The 18,352-nt window shown below is 37.3% G+C and overlaps 1 protein-coding gene across 2 annotated transcripts in view; it reads left to right on the plus strand.

Annotated features, from left to right (window-relative positions):
• The window catches only part of DGKH (diacylglycerol kinase eta), a 157,898-nt gene that overhangs the window by 68,350 nt on the left and 71,196 nt on the right, over positions 1–18,352 (plus strand). For both annotated transcript variants that reach the window (XM_086771808.1, XM_086771809.1), the window contains exon 3: positions 16,576–16,686. In XM_086771808.1, the coding sequence (XP_086627934.1) occupies positions 16,576–16,686 (111 nt within the window). The remainder of the gene's footprint in view (positions 1–16,575; positions 16,687–18,352) is intronic.

The raw sequence follows: 18,352 nt of genomic DNA on the forward strand, positions 1-18,352 counted from the left end.
ATAGGCTTACTTCACACAGCCACCGTGCTTGTGTTACTGTGTGCTGCTGAGCACAAGACACTGTACTTGAACATCGCCATCACACTACTACCCCCGCGTGGTCATGAGCTATAATCCAGTTTTTATTAAAAGGAATAAAAGCTTTTGTGGATTATTTGCATCTAAAAGGAAATCACCCTTTTTAGAAGGGTACTGTGCTTGTGTTTTATCTTCATATTTGTTCAAGACATTAGACAGAGAGAGTATTGGGAGATAACAAAAATCAGCACGTGTTCTCCTTTTCACATAATATTGTGATAAAGTTGGCATTACTTAGGAAGTTGCTATAAGAATTAGCTTTTCCAACACCTTTTTTATTCCTGTCTTTTTTCTTCCTTGTCCTTTTTTTTTGGTTCCAGTGCTGCTTTAAGGATCTTCTTTCTCATTTCACGCATATCACACCACTTTTCTCTCTCCATTTAAATGCCTTTGTCTCCTTTTGGTATTAAAACAGTAATATAAATTTTGTTGCTCCTCAGTTAAAAACTGACTTATTCCTTCCTCAGGGTGTCTTAGCACATCTTTTTTATATCTTGATTGTTTAAAGCTGCAGGCTCTTTGTGGCAGTAACTCCTTGTTTTGTGCCCTGGACCAGATTCAACCTGATTTGGTCCAAATATAAATGGCATCAAAAGGATGCTCCAAGGCACAGCAGTATTTGCAATCATCTTTGGTGATTAAGGCAGTAGAAAGTAAAAATACTGTTAAACTTCTTTAAAAAAAAAACAAACCCAACCCCAACCTGCAAAGAAAACGCCCCCCTCCTCCCCCAGTTACTTTGCTTTATGTGTCAGAAAATTTATTTTTAGTTATGCTTTTCATTAAATGCCCACCCCATTGAGGTTGAATCTTAAAATGAATAAAGGAGTATAAGTAATAATAAAAAAATATGGTCTGTATTGGAAACATAAGAACTCAACATCCCTAACCTGTGTCTGAATCTTGGACAGCCAATGTTTTTAAATATAGAAAACTAATATTGTTGTTGTTCCATCAGCCTTAAACAGTATTAGAAAACACACAAAGAAACCTTCTACCTTCTTGTTCCAAACTATAACCCAAACAGTTTCTAAAGCAGAAAAAAAGCAAAAGTCTCGGTGCCTGGCAGGACCCATTAATTAAATTGGCTTCTGGGGCTCGGTGCTGTGTTCCAGATAGATGGGGTGGGCACAAAGAAGATGGAGGAGCCCATTAGCCTTCAATAACCAACCTACCTCAAGGTGTCCTGCCGTTCTCATTATCTATTAGCTTGTCAGCGCCTGTCTGTGTGTTTTCCCCTACGGGCTTCTCTTGTGAGTTGAAAACCTTCATTAACTAACAGGTATATAAATTAAACCATGACTTCCAGTGGAGAATAAAGAGGTTTAAGGCTGTTGTTGGTGATGGCACCCATGGTATTGTGTTGACAGGCCATTTACCACACCAGTTAATGAAAGGGAACGTATGCCTAGACCTTGATAGATTCTCCCCCTTCTGAGGGTGTGGAGCTACATTTTGAAGTGTAAGAAAAAGTCCCTGAGGGTTTCGCAGTTCTGATTCGTAGTTTAGACAGAAAAATCTGGTGAGAAGTATTTTCTCTTTTGTAATTAAAATACCTTAAGTTTTTGCTGTATGCTCATATTGCGTGTGGAAAGCCTATTCAACGTCTTGAACAACAGTTTGAAAGCAGCAACTACAACGTCATTAGATGAATAATCCTCTGTCAGTTTGGGTAACTGTAGAGCAAATGAGCCCCCTCAGAGGCTGCTGCTCAATGAAGCTTGATCAAAAGCCATCTTGAAATCTCTGGCTGCTGTTAACCAGTTTCACTGATTGATCACCTTTCAGCTGGCAACCTGAAAATCAGCTACGAACTGTGGTGTTAAAGGAAAACACTTACAGCCTCTGCAGCTGATGGGATAAATCAATGGAGCAGCTTTAAAATCAGCACTGCAGATTTAAAACTTGTCTTAGATTGTAGGACACTTCATTTTTTTTTTTTCAGTGTTACCTGCCATGTCTCTAGAATTGCTAGTGATGGTAGTTTCAGCCTAGATAAATAAAGCCAGTGTATCGTACATATAAATAGGCAACTGTCGTTTTTCTTCTGTTTCTCCGAATGAATCAATGGGGCTAGCACAGCAAGATATGAAGTGTACAGATGGTTTAGCTGGGAAGCATCTCTTTGGTAATAAAAATAAGGGAAGAAAAAAAAAAGAGGAGTGTTAATCACATTTATTCCCAGACTTCTTGCTAGTATAAGAACATATCAGGAATCCGATTGGAAGAAGTGAAAGGAATGAGTTCAGGTGACTCAGAAATTACTCTTGATGTGAGTGCTTTGACTTTGTTGTCACCTTTCTCTCATTCGGGTCCTTATGATCAGCACCTCTAACTACTGTCTGGAATCAACTAATAAACTCACAATATCTTTGTGCAATTGATATTTTGGGCTAATCATTTTTTTCTTAAAATATTCCGTCTAAAGAGGTTTTCATTTTTTAACCAGAAAAGCATTATAAGAAATAGCTAGAACTACTTTTTTTTTAATTGAGGTAGCATAAGGCTATAATTACCCAGCCTTTTCTTTGAAGCCTAGCTAATTTGAAAGAAGATTGAAAATCATCCTGTATATTTAAAATTTTCATCATACAGCTTAGATCTGATTAATACATTTTCAATGATTTTAGCTTGTTTTCTATTACTTCTGCTGTGCATGGAGAAGGTTCTAACCTAACTCAGCCTCCAGCACAAGTGTGCAAAGAAAAAGGGATGCTCTGGGTCAGAAATCTCGGTGGGTTTAGTGCTAAGGAGCAGCTGCCCTGCATTTGTGCTCCAGATTACTGGTCCTGAAACATGTGTGCTTGTGCCTCAGCCATTGAAGCTCCTAATGAAGTTATCTCAACTCAAACTTACTGTTGTTGGCTGCTTAATCCAAAACATTGCACAGTGGCTGCATCTGCCCTTCTTTGATCATCACAGCATAGGAAACAAAGTGGGCAAGTTTTTCTAGGGTTTATCTGGGAAAGTCCACTGGCTCTTGTCACAGGGAAAAGAGCAACTGCAGACGTTTTAGAAGTACTTAATGTTTAGAAATGGGATGAATCTCAAAAGTTTATAGTGCCTGTATTAAATACAAGTAAGGAATTAGGAGAATAAAAGTATTTTGAACAGAAAAGAGTAGATACCAAAGAAACATGATGAGGAAACATAAAATGAAATCTGATGAACCACATCTTTTCTTAAAATGTATTTTCCATGCTTTCCACTTCTATATGAGAAGTCAGTGAAATAAGTAGGACACTCGATCCACATCCCAGAGGAGAGTAGAGCTTCTCGCTCATAAATGCTCTTGAAGATGGTGCTTTATTGAGAGGCTTCACATGGCGTAATCATATCTACCTCAAGCGCTGTATGCTAAACCTCATCATAGTATATAGCAGGATAGAAGACTTTCATACCCTATATCCTCTGTAGAATAACATTTGCAATTCTGCATCTTTGTTCTATTTAAAAATCCCTCTAGATGTAATTTTTTTTCACTTTGGTCAAAAAGCAGAACAACCTGATGACTCATTTAATAACTACATGTTCATAATATTTTCTTCTGATGAAAAATTAGTCTGATTTAAACAAAAGAAAGTTGGGGCATGCCAGATCAAGAGCAATAACAAACATCTTATGAAGTGATTGCTGTTCTGCCTGTTTTTCTCCTTACAAAGTACTGTGAATTAGGAATGGCCTTTGAGTTTTGAGTTCATTTATTGACATTTTGCATCTGTATCATGGTTCTACAATAGCACTTTATGGGTTTAAAGTGCAACAAGGGAGGTTTACACAAAGGAAAACATTTTAGTGGTAGAGGATCTCTGTAACTGGGGGGTTTAAGAACATCGTAGGCAAATGTCTTAAGGGAATAGTTTAAGGATAGCTGACAAAGGCAGATGCAGGCCTCATTTAAATAGAACGGAAAGAAGGATGGTGTATTTTTGTAATGACAGTCAGGTCATGTGAAAAGCCAGTTTTTAGACCCCCCCATCATTCTGTCTAGGGATTCTGTGACTGGGAGTTGGACATGTGAAGATTAGCTCTACAGAAGCAGTGAATGCAGGCTTACAAGATGCAGCGCCTCTACTGCTCATGTGTTTCTGTCTGCTGATGCAGATGTTGGATGACAGGGGCCTTTTTGCCAACAAATGGGCCAAAAAAAAAAAATTTGTGTGAAAAAATGAGGCTCCTGTATAAGATGATAGATAACCCATTTCTGCAAATCTGTATACAGTTAGTATTACTTGGAGAAGAGTGTGGACTAAAAGGTCTTTTAATGCCTCTTCTAGATCCTTTATGAGTCTCTGATTTTGTTAGTGGATATGGTGGATACATTGTTAAAGATTTCAGAGTATTTTTGAGGTTTTATTGAGGCTGAAATATAATTTGCATTTTTTAGCTCCCCTGGAAGGTAGCTTTTGCATCACAGCCTGAAAGCAAGCACACTGTAAAACACAGAAGTGCTCTTACCTTCAAGGTGCCAAATCCTCTTACACAGTGGATATGTAAAGTGACAGATTTTATAAATCTGAGAATTTATTTATGTGGAAAGTACTTTCCTCAATGAAAAAAAAATCCTAATGACAGCTATAGTCAAGTTTTATTCTAGCACATTTATTTCCATGTTTCTAGTTTTGCTTGTTTTTATACTAGGGCTGTTTTGTTAATAGCAATTTGAATTGTTTAAATGTAAAAAGCTACCATCAAGCTGCTTAAAACTGAAAAGGCAAAGTCACACTTTGCCAAAAGAAGAAAAGTGACTATTACATTTTTTATATTTTAGCAATAGGAGCTATGAACTACAAGTGGAATGGGAGGTGCTATGCTATCGTCTGATGCAGGGGTCTTAGAAAAGGTTCCCTGATATTCAGGCATGATTTACCTTTGGTGAGTCCATGCTAACTGCGCCCAGTTTCCTCCTCCTCCCTCATGTGAAATATGTTTCAAGAAGATCTACTCCCTGATTTTCCCATAGACTGAAGGAAGGCATTGCGTTGTATTCTACAACTCAAGAGTCTGGACATAGAGTAAGGGCTGGAGCCTATGTAGAGCCAGAGAAGATGTTTCTTGATGCATAGACAAGCATGAGCCACCCTGTATAAAGCTCTGAGAGTAACTGATCTGCCCTGTTCCAGTTGGAGACGTGTTTTGGAAGAAGCAGCTTTACTGTGTTTTCTGAATGAGAGAAAATAGCATGGACATGAATGAGCCTGGCCACAAAGGGAATGTGAATTCAAAAGTAATTACAGGCTCCTATTTCCTGTCAGTAAACAGAGGGGAAGGGAGGGTCCGATGTATGTTATTCTTCTGCTCTCCAGTCTGATCGTCTCAAAAGAGAGAATTTCCTCCTGTCATTGTAACATGAGAATTCTGCTTCCACTGAGGTTGCTGTTAAAGACTGGGAAGGAAAATAGGTTTTTACTATGAAAATCACTAGAAACAGCTGAGACTCTGTCCTTTACTAAAAGTGCCTTGCTGTTTTGGGGAATTCGTCAGTACTCTTGTGGTAAAAATCCGTTTCCTAAATTTGTAGTGGTTCAGTAGGTACACGTGTAATGTTTTTATGTAGCTGCACAAACAAGTGAACGTGTCAGCATAACGTCTCTTTGAGGTGATGAAGTATTATTCCTTTTCTCTCTGTTCAGAATTGAGGTGCAATGGATAAGCCACCTACCAGAGGTTACAGAGGACTGTTAGTGGCCTAGAAAGTAAACTTCAGATCTCTTTGGCAGTACTATATCACAAACTGTTTTTTAAATTTTTCTCCGAAACACACCAAGTTATAAAGTATTTACTGATTACATTTAGTAACTCCAAGATTATTAAAATACAGTAACTGGAACTGGGATTTTTGGTGCCAATCTGGGCTCCAGACATTGTCTAGAAATGCTATATTTTCATATAAGAAAATCCTGATTGGGTGAAATTATGCAAGGGATATCTCAATAGTATTTGTAAGGAATTGTAGGAAAAACAAACTTTAGAAAAAAAGGTCATTTTTCTACAAGGAATTTAGCTTCTAGAACTAAGAAGGTAAAGTGAAAGACAGAGAGTGAAAATCTAGCTATTTGTGATAGTCTTAGGATCTTGAGAGCTGTCTACTGCATTGACGAACAAGACACTTCTGAAAAAACTCAGACGTAAAAAGGAAGTGTACAGAAGGTGGAAGCAGCAACAGGTGACCCAGAAGGAATTTAGAGAAACAGTCATGCCGGGATGGGGTTAGGAAAGCCAAAGTCCACCTCTATTTGAATCTAGCAAGGGGTGTGAAGGCCAGCGACAAATAAAAATCCATGAAAGACAACATGGTGATTGGGAGGAGTAAGCATGGTTTTGTGAAGAGGAAGCCATCGGTCTGATAGCAGTTCTGCAGCCACATGACTAGCTCAGTGGATGAGGAGAGAGCAGTGGATGTTATCTTCAGTTTAGTGAGACTCTTGACACTATCTCCCATAACTCTCTCATAGACAAACCGATGAAGTACAAGCTGGATAAATGGATGGTGAGACGGACTGAAAATTGACTGAGCTGCTAGGCTCAAAGTCTTCTGATAAGTGGCACAAAGTCCAGTTAGACATCAATCACTACTGGTGTAGTCCGTGGGTTGTTACTGGGGCCATGAAGATGATGAAGAGACTAGAGCATCTTTGATATGAGAAGAGGCTGAGAGGGCTGGGACTGCTTAGCCTGGAGAAGAGAAGGCTCAGGAGGATCTTATGAATATGTAATATTGAAAATATTACAGATTGAAATACAGAAAATACCATTTAAACCAAGAAAAAAGCTTCCCCCCCTCGTCCCCCCCATTTTGAGGGTGATTGAACACTGGAGCAGGTTGCCCGGGGAGGTTATGGAGTCTCCATCCATGGAGATATTCAAAACTTGACTGGATGTAGTCTCAGGCGATCTGCTCTAGGTGCCTCTGCTTTGTGAGGAGGGCTGGACTAGATGGTCTTCAAAGATCCCTTCCAACCTCAACTGTTCTGTGATTCTGCAACAACTATGCTCCTTAGCTGTAAATATATGTGACCTGCACCTACAGTACTAGTGTTAGTTACAGAGTACAAGTATTAAAAAAGTTCTGTGTTATTCCTTGTCTCAAAATGCAGATTTTTATCCTGCAGCTTTGTTTACAGTTCTGTTTTTTTTTTTTTCTGTCATTCTGATCATAAAGGATAGGAATTGTGAATTTTTTTAGTTCCACTTTTATTACTTGTGAAGTCCCCCCATCATTCAAAAAGTCATTCATTAACAAATTTGAATAAAATGAAATGCCACTTCTAGTGAGACGCTCAATAAAATGGCAAGAAATCACAGCCAAGCTCTTCTGGAGGAGAATAAAGAAGGTATTTTTTTGCATTATGGAGACCAAAAAATGCACAGTAACTGATTTGCCCCAGGTCACACATAAAATCTATGGTCAAACTCAGAATAGATTTCCAGTCTGTGGTGTATCTGTCTTCTATTTCTGCTTTCTTTAAATAATTTTGATGGTAATCAAAAGGATTTTTCTCTATCTGCAATAAATTACCTTTTCTAAGTGGTGTTGCTGTACATTGCCTTTTTTTTTTCTTGTTGCATATTTCTGTAGTATAATTTTGCTATTTTCACTCAAATTAGACTCCCAGCCTTCTTGCTTAAAGCTGAATTTCTTAATAGTGGGAAATATATTATTATTTGTCTCCCCGTGCCTGAAAAGTTGTATAGGTAAGCAAGAGATCCTTGCTTTTGAGTTATTATGGAATTAAGGTTTTTATTGGTTTAATTCTAGAAGTAGGGTATTAAGCTAAGACTGTTAGTGGAAAAAATGCTAGAAGGTGTAATTAAAAATGTGATTAATGTGTATCCAGGATTTTATGTGCAGTCCAGTAAAACAAAATTGAGGCCAATATAAACTTGCAATGGAGTGCTGCCACTGAATTAGATAAAGCATGTAATCTCGGTATCGGCAGCAATTGGAAGCACTAGAAAAATTTAGGAATGCCTGGGTATTCAGTTAATAAACTTCTCTGTAATTCTAAGCATATCAGGAATCTGCAGATCACAGGGCTACAGCATCTGTGAAACTGGTGTCTGTCTCTATAGACTTGAGTATTGAGTAAGATATCAACTGCAATGACTGATCACTTGCTAACAATAACTGATGATTTAGAGAAGGTTAAGAAGTGGGTGGATGGAATGGTATTTTTACATTTTTCATCTCTTCAAAGACATAAATAAATATAAAGATTCTGAGAATGTAACTCTTCTTAAACACATCTGCGTGAGACTGAGATGTCCTGAAATTGTATGTTTACAGTGTGTATGCTTTGGACTGGATGATGGTTCTAAGTCCCTTCCAACTGAACTATTCTATTCTGTTCTACCATTCTTCCTGGCCTTGTGTGAATTCTGTTGCTAAAAGCTTTTTCTCTTTCCTGACTTGATCAGCGAAAGTCAGATAGAGGTGTGGAAAGGAAATGAATTGTTCCCCAGCTTTCCCTGGAGAGTCGCGAACTCTTAAGTGGCTCTGCATAGGCTCCTTTCTACCCAGCATAGCTCCTAGGAAGTCTGATAGCATCACTGGAATTTACTTAAACCTGCTTGGAGAGGGAAAAATTAAAAATGCAAGAAGTAAAACACAGAAGGTTTATTATGACAAGCTTAAGTTATGATTTGTTTTCAAGAAATGGTTGCTTAAAAGCTTGTAGCGGTTTTTAATATACTTTTGCTATATGATGCTTTTGTTATTTCCTCAAATAATTGATCAACTGTTATTTGCATAAAACGAGGAGTAATGGTTTTAAAATAGAGGGAGGTAGATTCAGATATTAGGAAAAAATACAGTGAGGGTGGTGGAACACTGGAACAGGTTGCCCAGAGAGGTGGTAGATGCCCCATCCCTGGAAACATTCAAGGCCAGGTTGGACGGGGCTCTGAGCAACTTCAGAGATGTCCCAGCTTCTTGCAGGGGGGTTGGACTAGATGACCTTTGAAGGTCCCTTCCAACTCTAATGATTCTGTGATTCTAAGAGTTTGCTTTTTTTTTCTGCAGAAACGTAATTTTTTTTTTCTTCACATTTTGCTGTGTGAGATGGCAAAATGGTTTATTTTGAACCTGTACTGCATGTATTTTACAGACTGGCATGTGTGTTGAGTGCTCCTCCTATTTCGTTGAGACCAAGACCTAAATAACTCTGGTAAAGAAAAGTCGTGCCAGCTGAGTGCTTTGTCTGTTTATTATGGGTTTTATTTTTTCAGGGTTTTTTTTCTGCCTGACATACGTACCATTTATTTTCTTCTATCTCAAAACCAGGCAGACTTAATTGTTTTAAATCTCTCTGCACAGAGCATGTGTAATTTAAAAGGAAAATTGAAATTGAAGCTCCAAATGGTAGCTATAACATACTACTTTAAGTTAGCTGAGCTGTGTAATAACACGAAGTCACAGTCTTGTGAAGTGTTTTATCCTTTTTCAGTGTATTACAACTGTTTCATGCCCTGATTAATGAGAACAGAGCAAGATTAACATGTTGTACATGGGTGGAAGTTAAGAGTTTAAGTACTTGAACTGCAGATAAAGTTTCTTCTCTGATTCTCAATCTAGCATGAAGTTTATATCTAAAATAGGGAGGTTTTGTTTGTTTTTTAATTCCTAGTGTAATATTTCATCCTAATATGGCAATATTCTATTCATATTTGTTATGTTCTATAACCTCTATTTTTAAATCAATCTGCTAACTGAACTTCACCTTGGTACCAAGATATTTTTGTTGTGGCAATTTCTCTGCAATTTCATATTTACTTCATATTTACTTCATATTTACTTCATATTTACTTCATGTTTTACTGCATTACTGTATATTCCAAGTAGAGGAAGCGGAAAGCTTTTTTTTTTTTCCTTTTTATTTTAACAACAGTAATGCAAAATCTATTTCCCCAGTGTAGGTTGGAAGGGAACATGAAGGGAGAGCAAAGTTGAGGAAAAACTGCACTGCATAAGCTGTATAATTGCATTTATTTGTATTACAGTTTCACTTAGGCTAGAGTCCATCCACATAAAGGATCCCCAAAATATGGAGTATAAGAATAACTTTGGAAGAACATACTGTTTTATTATTACATGAAAATGATGATGCTTAATCACAGGTTAGTGTTGTGGTGGGGAGTGGGAGGGAGTGTGGCTGGCTTTCATTCTGAGATTTTGGAAAGCTGTTTTCTCAAAGCTAGCTAGACTTTTTTTTTATTTAATGGGACAGGGATATCTGTCATCAACAATGACAGACTGAGCATATGCAACTTGCCACTTTTTGTGATTGCTCTGTCACTAATGCAACCTGGAGGATGTGTTAGCAGCAGCAGTCTGGGGCATCTCGGCTGAGGCAAGCACGGTGCTTTAGGTACCCCCCCAACATAGCTCCATGTGTGCCACTGAGTGATCAGTTCTTGAAGGTACTTCTTTTTATTAAGGTTTTCTTGAAATTCAAGCAATGTTGTATAGTCAACATGATGATACCGATTTTCAATTTTATTTTGACAAATTTTAGCTGTATAAATTCACAGGTATAACATAGTTCTTCTTTAATGTTTTAATTTTCAGATGTCAGGCTCCCTTCAATATGATCAAGAATCTTCAATAAAAAAGTAACCTTGCACTGAGCGGCTGATGAAGTTTTTATTCTCAGTAGATAAAAATCAATTTTTATTTTGACATAACTAATGAAAAATCTGTCAGTGTAAGTGACAGTAATGGAAGCTGCCGTACAGAGATTGTCAAGAAAATCACAAGCTTGGAATTCCCAGGTCATAATTTTGATAAAAAATCAAGAGTTTGATTGTCACATTTTTTTAATAATAAAAGTAATTTTTGATCTACTGAACTCATGGAAGATTTTAAGGGGCTCTAAGTTAATATGAGCTGTGAGACTTTACCTTGTAATGTAATGAAGACTGTCTGCTTGAAGGCATCCCCCTGCAGATGGTGAAAATATACCAAACTCTCCACAATACTAAAAAGAAGAACATCAGTTTTATTTCAGTACGCAACTTTGCAAAGTCATATGACTAGGAAGTGTCACAGGAGGGCATCAAACAATATCAAATACTAGCATTTCTCTCTCTCTCTCTCTTTTTTTTTTTTTCAATGGCCTGATCTGTCAACAATCCAAATATTAATTATTTTGGTAAATGAGGGCTTTGGTCCACTTACAAACACAAACATCAGACTTTAAACCAAAGAGATACTATCAACATAGTGGGAAAAATCCAACCTGCAAATTTTTTTACTAGATCAGACAATAATCCATCTTCAACACTGGAGTAGGACAGGCTGTTCAGGAGCAGCATGTGAGTTTGGCTGCAGTCCATTCTGCTGGTACTTCTCCCCCCATGGCAGATTAAAGGGACGACCTACCAAGGTGGTGGTCTTAAATTTGTCTAATCCTTTTTTTGTACTTGCTGATGCTGTCTGCCTCTACAATCTCTTGTGACAGCAAGCTTCATAAAATCATTACCTGCTATGTAAAGACGTGCTGGTTTTTATCTTTGTTAAGCTGATCTGAATATAGTTTCATCACATTCCTCATAATATTGTGGGATTTGGTAAGCAATGGCTCTGCATTCACCATGCTCTGCTGTAATGCTTGTATAAACTTTGATCATATTACCGCCTCTGTCTTATGCTCTTCAAATTGAAGAAGTCCAAGTTTTTTAGTCTCTCTTTGTAAGGCAGCTGCTCCATCCTCTGAATCATTTGAGTTGCCCTGCTCTGTACCTTCTCTTAACCCTATTTCTTGAGTTGGAGAGACCAGAAGTGTCGGGTATACCAGTGTTTTATATAGCAGCAAAATGACATCCTCTGACTTGGTTTTGTTGCTTTTCTTGGTGACAGACAAAGTTTTTTGGCTTTTCTGGCTGTGGTTGAACACAGAGAGCTGTGAACTGTGGCTCCCGGATCTCCTCTCCGCTCAAAGTTGATGTGAGAATATTAGTGAGGTTTAGATTTTTTTCCTTGAAGCAGAGCATCTTCTATTGACCTGAGATGAAGCTTGTCCTGTGCCTCTTTGCTTTCTTGCTCAGTTTTATAACATCCTTTGAGTTCCTTACCATTGGCATGGAATTTAACTGCTCAAAAGAGCTTAGTATCTTCTGCAAATCTGAAGATTTTATGGTGTGATCCTTCTTTGGGTCACTGAATTTGAATAAACCTGGTTCGTTGGGAATCCAGAAGAAAGAGTGACTGTTAAGCCCTACTTGTGCTTCCTATCCTTCGAGCAACTTTCAGTCCACAAGAAGCTCCTTTTTCCAATTCCATTCTAACTTAATTTCTTTAATAGTCTTTGGTGGGAAGCTTTGTCAAAGGCTTTCTGAAAATGGGAGTCCACTGTATCTTCATTTATCCACATGCTTTCCTCTCCATCCCCTGAACTCCCTGCAGGTAGCAAGGCAGTATTTTCCTTTACAAAAGCTCTGTTGTCTTTTTCCGATTGGATGTGTATGAGCTCAGCAATATTATCATTTTGTATGAACTCTACTGTCTTACCAGGATTGGAAGGTAGTATCAGTGGTCCTTTCAGGACCTTCAGAGCTCTTGGGTCAATGCCATCTGGTCCACATGACTTAATGATTTTGCTGGTCTAGTACTTCCTGTATATGTGCTTCATGTGGATGTAGCTGTTCTGATGTTACAAAGAACACGTTGTGTGAGATGCCATGATCTCATCATCTTCATTGGTGAAGCCAGATGCCAAGAATTTGATGAGCTTCTTTGCTGTGATCGTCTCATCCTTGACTAGTGTTTTCATACCTCTGTTGAAAAATGATCCTGCCAACCCCCCAGCTGTCTTTCATCTTTCAAAGTATTTAAGGAACATTTTAGTCTCAGCATGATCATCTCTTGCAAGGGGGATCTTAAAATTCTTCTTCACCCTTTTAATTTCCTGTTTACATTTGACCTACTCTGTTTTACGGCCTTTCGTGTTCTCGTTTTTGTTTTCCTCACTCTCAGAAATTTCCTGATGTTCTTTTCTTCGCTCTCCTGATGCATTTTGAGCAGCATATTCACTTACATACCTGAAAAGAAGTAGAGGGGAGAGTTTTATCTTTAATCATTTGATGCTTTAGTTTGCAGTTGCCAATAATGCATCCGTGGTCAGTTTAGTGTTTTCTTTTCTAAATTTGGAATATTTTCTCCTTTCTTTGGGTCTTTCTAGCAGCAGCAGAAGTAAAAAATTTGACTTTTGCACAGATGTAGGACCTTACAAACTGAGTAAGTTAGAAGTAAGGCAATGTGGTTATTTGGTCTTTGAAATTAAAACTATTAGTTTTGAATTTTCAAGTGTTACATGCTGAATATTTTAAAATATGCTGATATAAAAGAAGACGCTTTTCTTTTTTTTAGTGATCAAAATACCCACAAATCCCATTTATTTTTGTTGTTTAGATTATGGCAATGTAGAGTTGCATTCAGCATTGTTGGATAATTGAACACATATGTACATCTTAATTTTATAAAATGTGGCTATGATTTTTATAATCTCATTTCTTCAGGAAAATATATCAGTGTAGGGCACTGAGATGTTGTGGTTGTAATACTGTGAATCATTTTCGTAATGGTTAATGGCTAAAATAGTAAAGATTGTTATTCTATTCTATTCTATTCTAGTCACATACTTCAGGAGGGATGTCGTATTACTAGATGATACAAGATGCTGTATAGGGAAGTCAGAGGTTTTGGCAAGCAGAGGAGAGGTGATTCTGTAAAAGTAGCTTGAGATTGTGGGATGTGCACTTCTTGTTTCTCCAAAGTTACGGTAGAATAGTAGTTAATATAACTGGCATTAATTATTGCTTATGCTTCAGATTTCATGTCCAGCTGAGATTACTTAGAAGAAGGTTTCTCAGAACAGCGAGATCTTGGAGCACTGTCTTAATTGCCATTGGTAGAGGAAAAGGTACCAATCGCTTTCTTAAGGTGTCGCTGTAGCCTGATCAGTGCTTTTGAAAAACTTCACATGACCAAGTAGTAGGCAGTCATGTGGACCCAAATTCAATAACCCAAGAGACCCTTTTCAGTCTTAAATTACTGTAAGTGCTGTGGCCTGTGTGTAGATTCAGGAAAGCATTATTAGCAGATTACCTAATGACTCATTTGGCAGCTGGAAGTTTTCTGCACATTTTAAAGGCTAAATGAAGTTAATTAAGGATATTGGGCCAAAGCTTTACACTCAATTTTGATGCCTGCAGCCATGGAATTGGCTGTTTTAGGATGTTGAAACCTCAGCCCCACATGTCTATTGGTGGTAAAATGCAGACTTTGGATGTATGCTTCATGAAGTGCTTTACGTTTCTTGGAGGAATGTTTATCAATCTAGTATTTTTCTAAGATTTTGATACAAAAATACATTCTGTAGACCGTGCATGGTTATTTACTGCCAACTTTAAGGAGTTAGTTTTAAGAGACTGATTTGCAAAATATATTTAATGTTGAAATTATTGGTTTGATTTTAGGGATACTGGTGTTTTAAGGGGTGAATAGAAATAGGGAGAAATGGCTTATGTAGGCATAAAAATGACGTGAAAGAGTTAATTTATTCTTTAGTGAGTAATAGCTCAAGGTTTAGGGAGATTTGTGTTCTTTGAACAGATTTTAAAATTCCTGAAAATATGCAGTGAAATATATGTTCTGAGTCTCCTAGTACATGCAGTGCATTTTAGGGAATGTGAATTCCCTTCCATTTTGGATTTTTTTTCCAGTAAGTCCGTGCCTGTGTTGTATTTGGAGTAGTTTCCTTGGAAATGAATTTCTCTGGTCTTACATCTTCTGATCCTTGATAAGTACGCAAGTTATGCACTCCCGTCCGGTGTGATGAGCTTTGGAAATCTTAGAGAGCGATACGATACATAAGTGCTGCACGGCTACAACAAGCAGCTTTGAATAAGTGCTTGTACTTTCAACTGACTCAATCGCTAACTGATTAAGTCTATTTATAACGTGTAAAAAATAGCTTATTTTAGGGTCTGGTCAGAAAATTGCAAGCAATCTTAAAATGATGTGTGTTAAAGATGCTCTCCGCTCCCTTTCAGTGTGGGAATTGCTACCCCTCAGCTAGAGCGGGAGGGCTGACCAAATGTGTTGGTCCAGGCTGTTGAAAAGTGAAGTAAAGTGAGATAAATCCAAACTTTCAGTTGCGATGTTTTGTCTGAGAGGGTTGCTTTTTCAAGAGCATTAATTCAATTGCTTTGTGATCGTTAGAGCATATTCTTAGTTTGTGACGTTAGGAGTATCTAAATGAAGGGTGCAATCTATGTACGGAACAGCGATGTTTCTCATTTCAAGGAAATGGTAGGAACATTAAAGTGCTTTCTACTTTTCCTGTATTTTTATTACTTGCATTACAGTTAGGAAGAATTCAACGTCTGCTAACAGAAGATGTTTTTATGAACTTTAGGTCAGGTCTTGGTTAAGTCTCTAAAAGGTCTAGAGTAACTTGAAGTGATGTTTATATCACATTGTCTAGAAATTGTATTATAAGATTTGCATCATGTTACTGCACTACAAATTGGAAATATTCTGAAAATATTAGAGACCATTTTGGAATATAATATCCAAATGTACTTGCTTTTTCTTATACACTTTGTGTGCTTCAAAGCTGAAGAAAATGAATTTTGAGACTCATGCAATTAGTATGCTGTGTCGTGTAATTTCATCTGATTAAGTGGAAAATTTCTGTAATCAGTTGGATAAATCCCACACATGCTGTTGAAAGCAGTGTTTAAAATATACTAATTTCTGCCTTACTCATTTAAAAAAATAGGCTTTATATAGGCAGGGTTCAGTTTGCAGTGAAAGGTTTGGATCGGCACATCGTTTTTTGACTAAAAATATTTGCCTGGTAAAAATATCTCTGGCAGTTACTGTTCTTACACTTTCCATATAATAATTATTCCTATTTGTAAGCTAATTTCATGCTGAAGGCTTCAGTTCAGCAACGCACTTGAAGTCATGCATGATTTACATCACACTGGATCATTCCCTCTACTTTAAAGCCATAATTCATGTGCTTGAATCGGACACATGTTTAAGTACCTTGTTGAATTAGTGCCTATGTGGAGATTGTTTTTCTCCTCAACATAATCAGATTCTGGGACTGGCAATGACCTTATGTAGATGGTTTTTAGCATTTTTTTTTTTCTGAATTGTGCCACCATCGGTTGATGCTCAGTTTAATATTTGTGGCTTTTCAGCTGTCTAAACAAGCTAATTATTTTGTGTTCATCTTCACAATAATTATATGCCTCTTGACTGCCTTTTCAGTTTACATGTCAAATTAGCATCTCGTCATTGTTTAAAAACTAGCAGTGCAAAGTCTGGTTGTCCAGAAAATTGGTCTCCATTTAGTGTGAACAAATAAAAATTTAAATTCATAGTTATATGAGGTGTAACATCCGTTTTAAAAAGCATAACTTTCATCTATATGTGTAGCTATTTAGATGTATTTACCTTATCTTCTATATTTTAATATTTTTCAGACAAGTATAAAAGAAGGATTACTACTGAAGCAAACCAGTTCTTTTCAGAGGTGGAAAAAGCGTTATTTCAAACTTCGAGGTCGTACCCTTTACTATGCTAAGGATTCAAAGGTAATTCTATGCTATTAGCGTCTAATACCATATACTTGTGACTTCAATTTTGGTTAGATTTATAAGTGAAATAATAATCACTAACAAATAATTAAATTATTATCTCATTTAAAAAACTGCTGTATATAAGATGTAGTGTGTTAAATTAACTTTAAGGAAGATGGGTGATTTCTCTCAGTTTTTTAAAAATGAAGTTTATCAGTTATTTTAACCTTTTGGACTATTCAGACAAATAATGAATTCATCTTAAGGAGTTCTGGGGTTTTTTTTCAGGGAGGTGGCTCTCAGGCAGTCAAAACTAACATTTCAAAAAAAGTAAAAATTGAATAATGCTCAGATATCCCTCAAACTGAATTTCATTAAAACCCCTCTAGTCTGATGCCCGTATTGCCATTAAAGAGATGGAAATGGTTACATGAAATCAAGATAGGACGATGTTCTGCCAAAACTGATTTAGAAGAGAAAAACCTGTTTCTCGTAAATTGAAATTTTTGGTGGGGAAACTGGGGGTGGACAGGGAGGAACACTTATCTTCTTTCTGAAAGATGATTTCCTTCCTCTCCCTCAGGGCCAGCACCGAGAGCATTTTGGTTTTTCGGGCTGGCTCAGACTGTGCTGTTCCATAGTGGTGGACATTACTTTTCTTTACACTGCAGCATTGCAGCGCTTCATGGGAGCTGTAGGTGAGGTGCTTCAGGTCTCCATCGTCTTCTATAGCCTGATCTTCTCAATAAAATTATTACTAAGGCATGGAGACCTCTCTTTCTAGGACTATATAACTATAATTACATGGTGCACAGTTGTGTGGTTGTGATGAATCAAAGAAAACATTGTCTTTCCAGGGAGCCTAGCACTGAAGTACCTCTGTTGTCACACTTCTCTGCACATGGTGCTACCATGGGCAGTTTATATAAATACTTAATAAACACGGCAGATAAGAGCTCTGAGTATGGCGACGTCATCTGTGTCATAAAGATGAGAAAAGGAGATGTAATGAGTAGGCAATTGTACAAATGCTCTGTAACATTGAATTCAGATTTGCTGAAACTCCCTCAACATCAGTTTTCCTTCCCATGGCATGGAAGAGGAAGAACATGGTATGGCTAAAAGAAAGGGGCAGGCATTTTTGTTGGTCTTCCCTTCTGTGCTTCAAAACCCATAATGAGTTTAACAGAACCTAATTAATCCTTTGCCAGAGGCTGGAGTATTTAAAGAAAACATACATTTCTCTTGCTGCAACATCAAGCAAAGGAGTGGAAGGGATCTCTTCAGACCATTGACCTCCATTTTCTCGTGTGGTTACCATATCATAGATTCTCCTTCATAATTTAGAATTCCATCCTAAGACTGATTAATTGATTTATATTTTACTAGAAATTAATCTCTTTCCTCTGACACCACATTTGTATTTGTGCTACACAGTAGACATGACAAAGTTGCATCTATTTAAAAAAAAAAAACTCTTTAAAAGAGATTTTCAGGCAATATATATATTTTAAGCCACTTTTTAATGCTCTGATATACCACTTAGATAGCAAATAGGACCATGTTTAGGGGTCAAATAGGAAGTTTTATCACATCATCAGTGTTTTCTATTTTTTCACCACTTTTTTTCGATGTTTTTTTTTCCAGTTGGAATGGACACAAAAGAATGAAAGCACAGACT

The sequence above is a fragment of the Chlamydotis macqueenii genome, chromosome 1 (genome assembly GCF_036417535.1).
Source record: "Chlamydotis macqueenii isolate bChlMac1 chromosome 1, bChlMac1.mat, whole genome shotgun sequence".
In the NCBI taxonomy this organism is placed as follows: Eukaryota; Metazoa; Chordata; class Aves; order Otidiformes; family Otididae; genus Chlamydotis; species Chlamydotis macqueenii.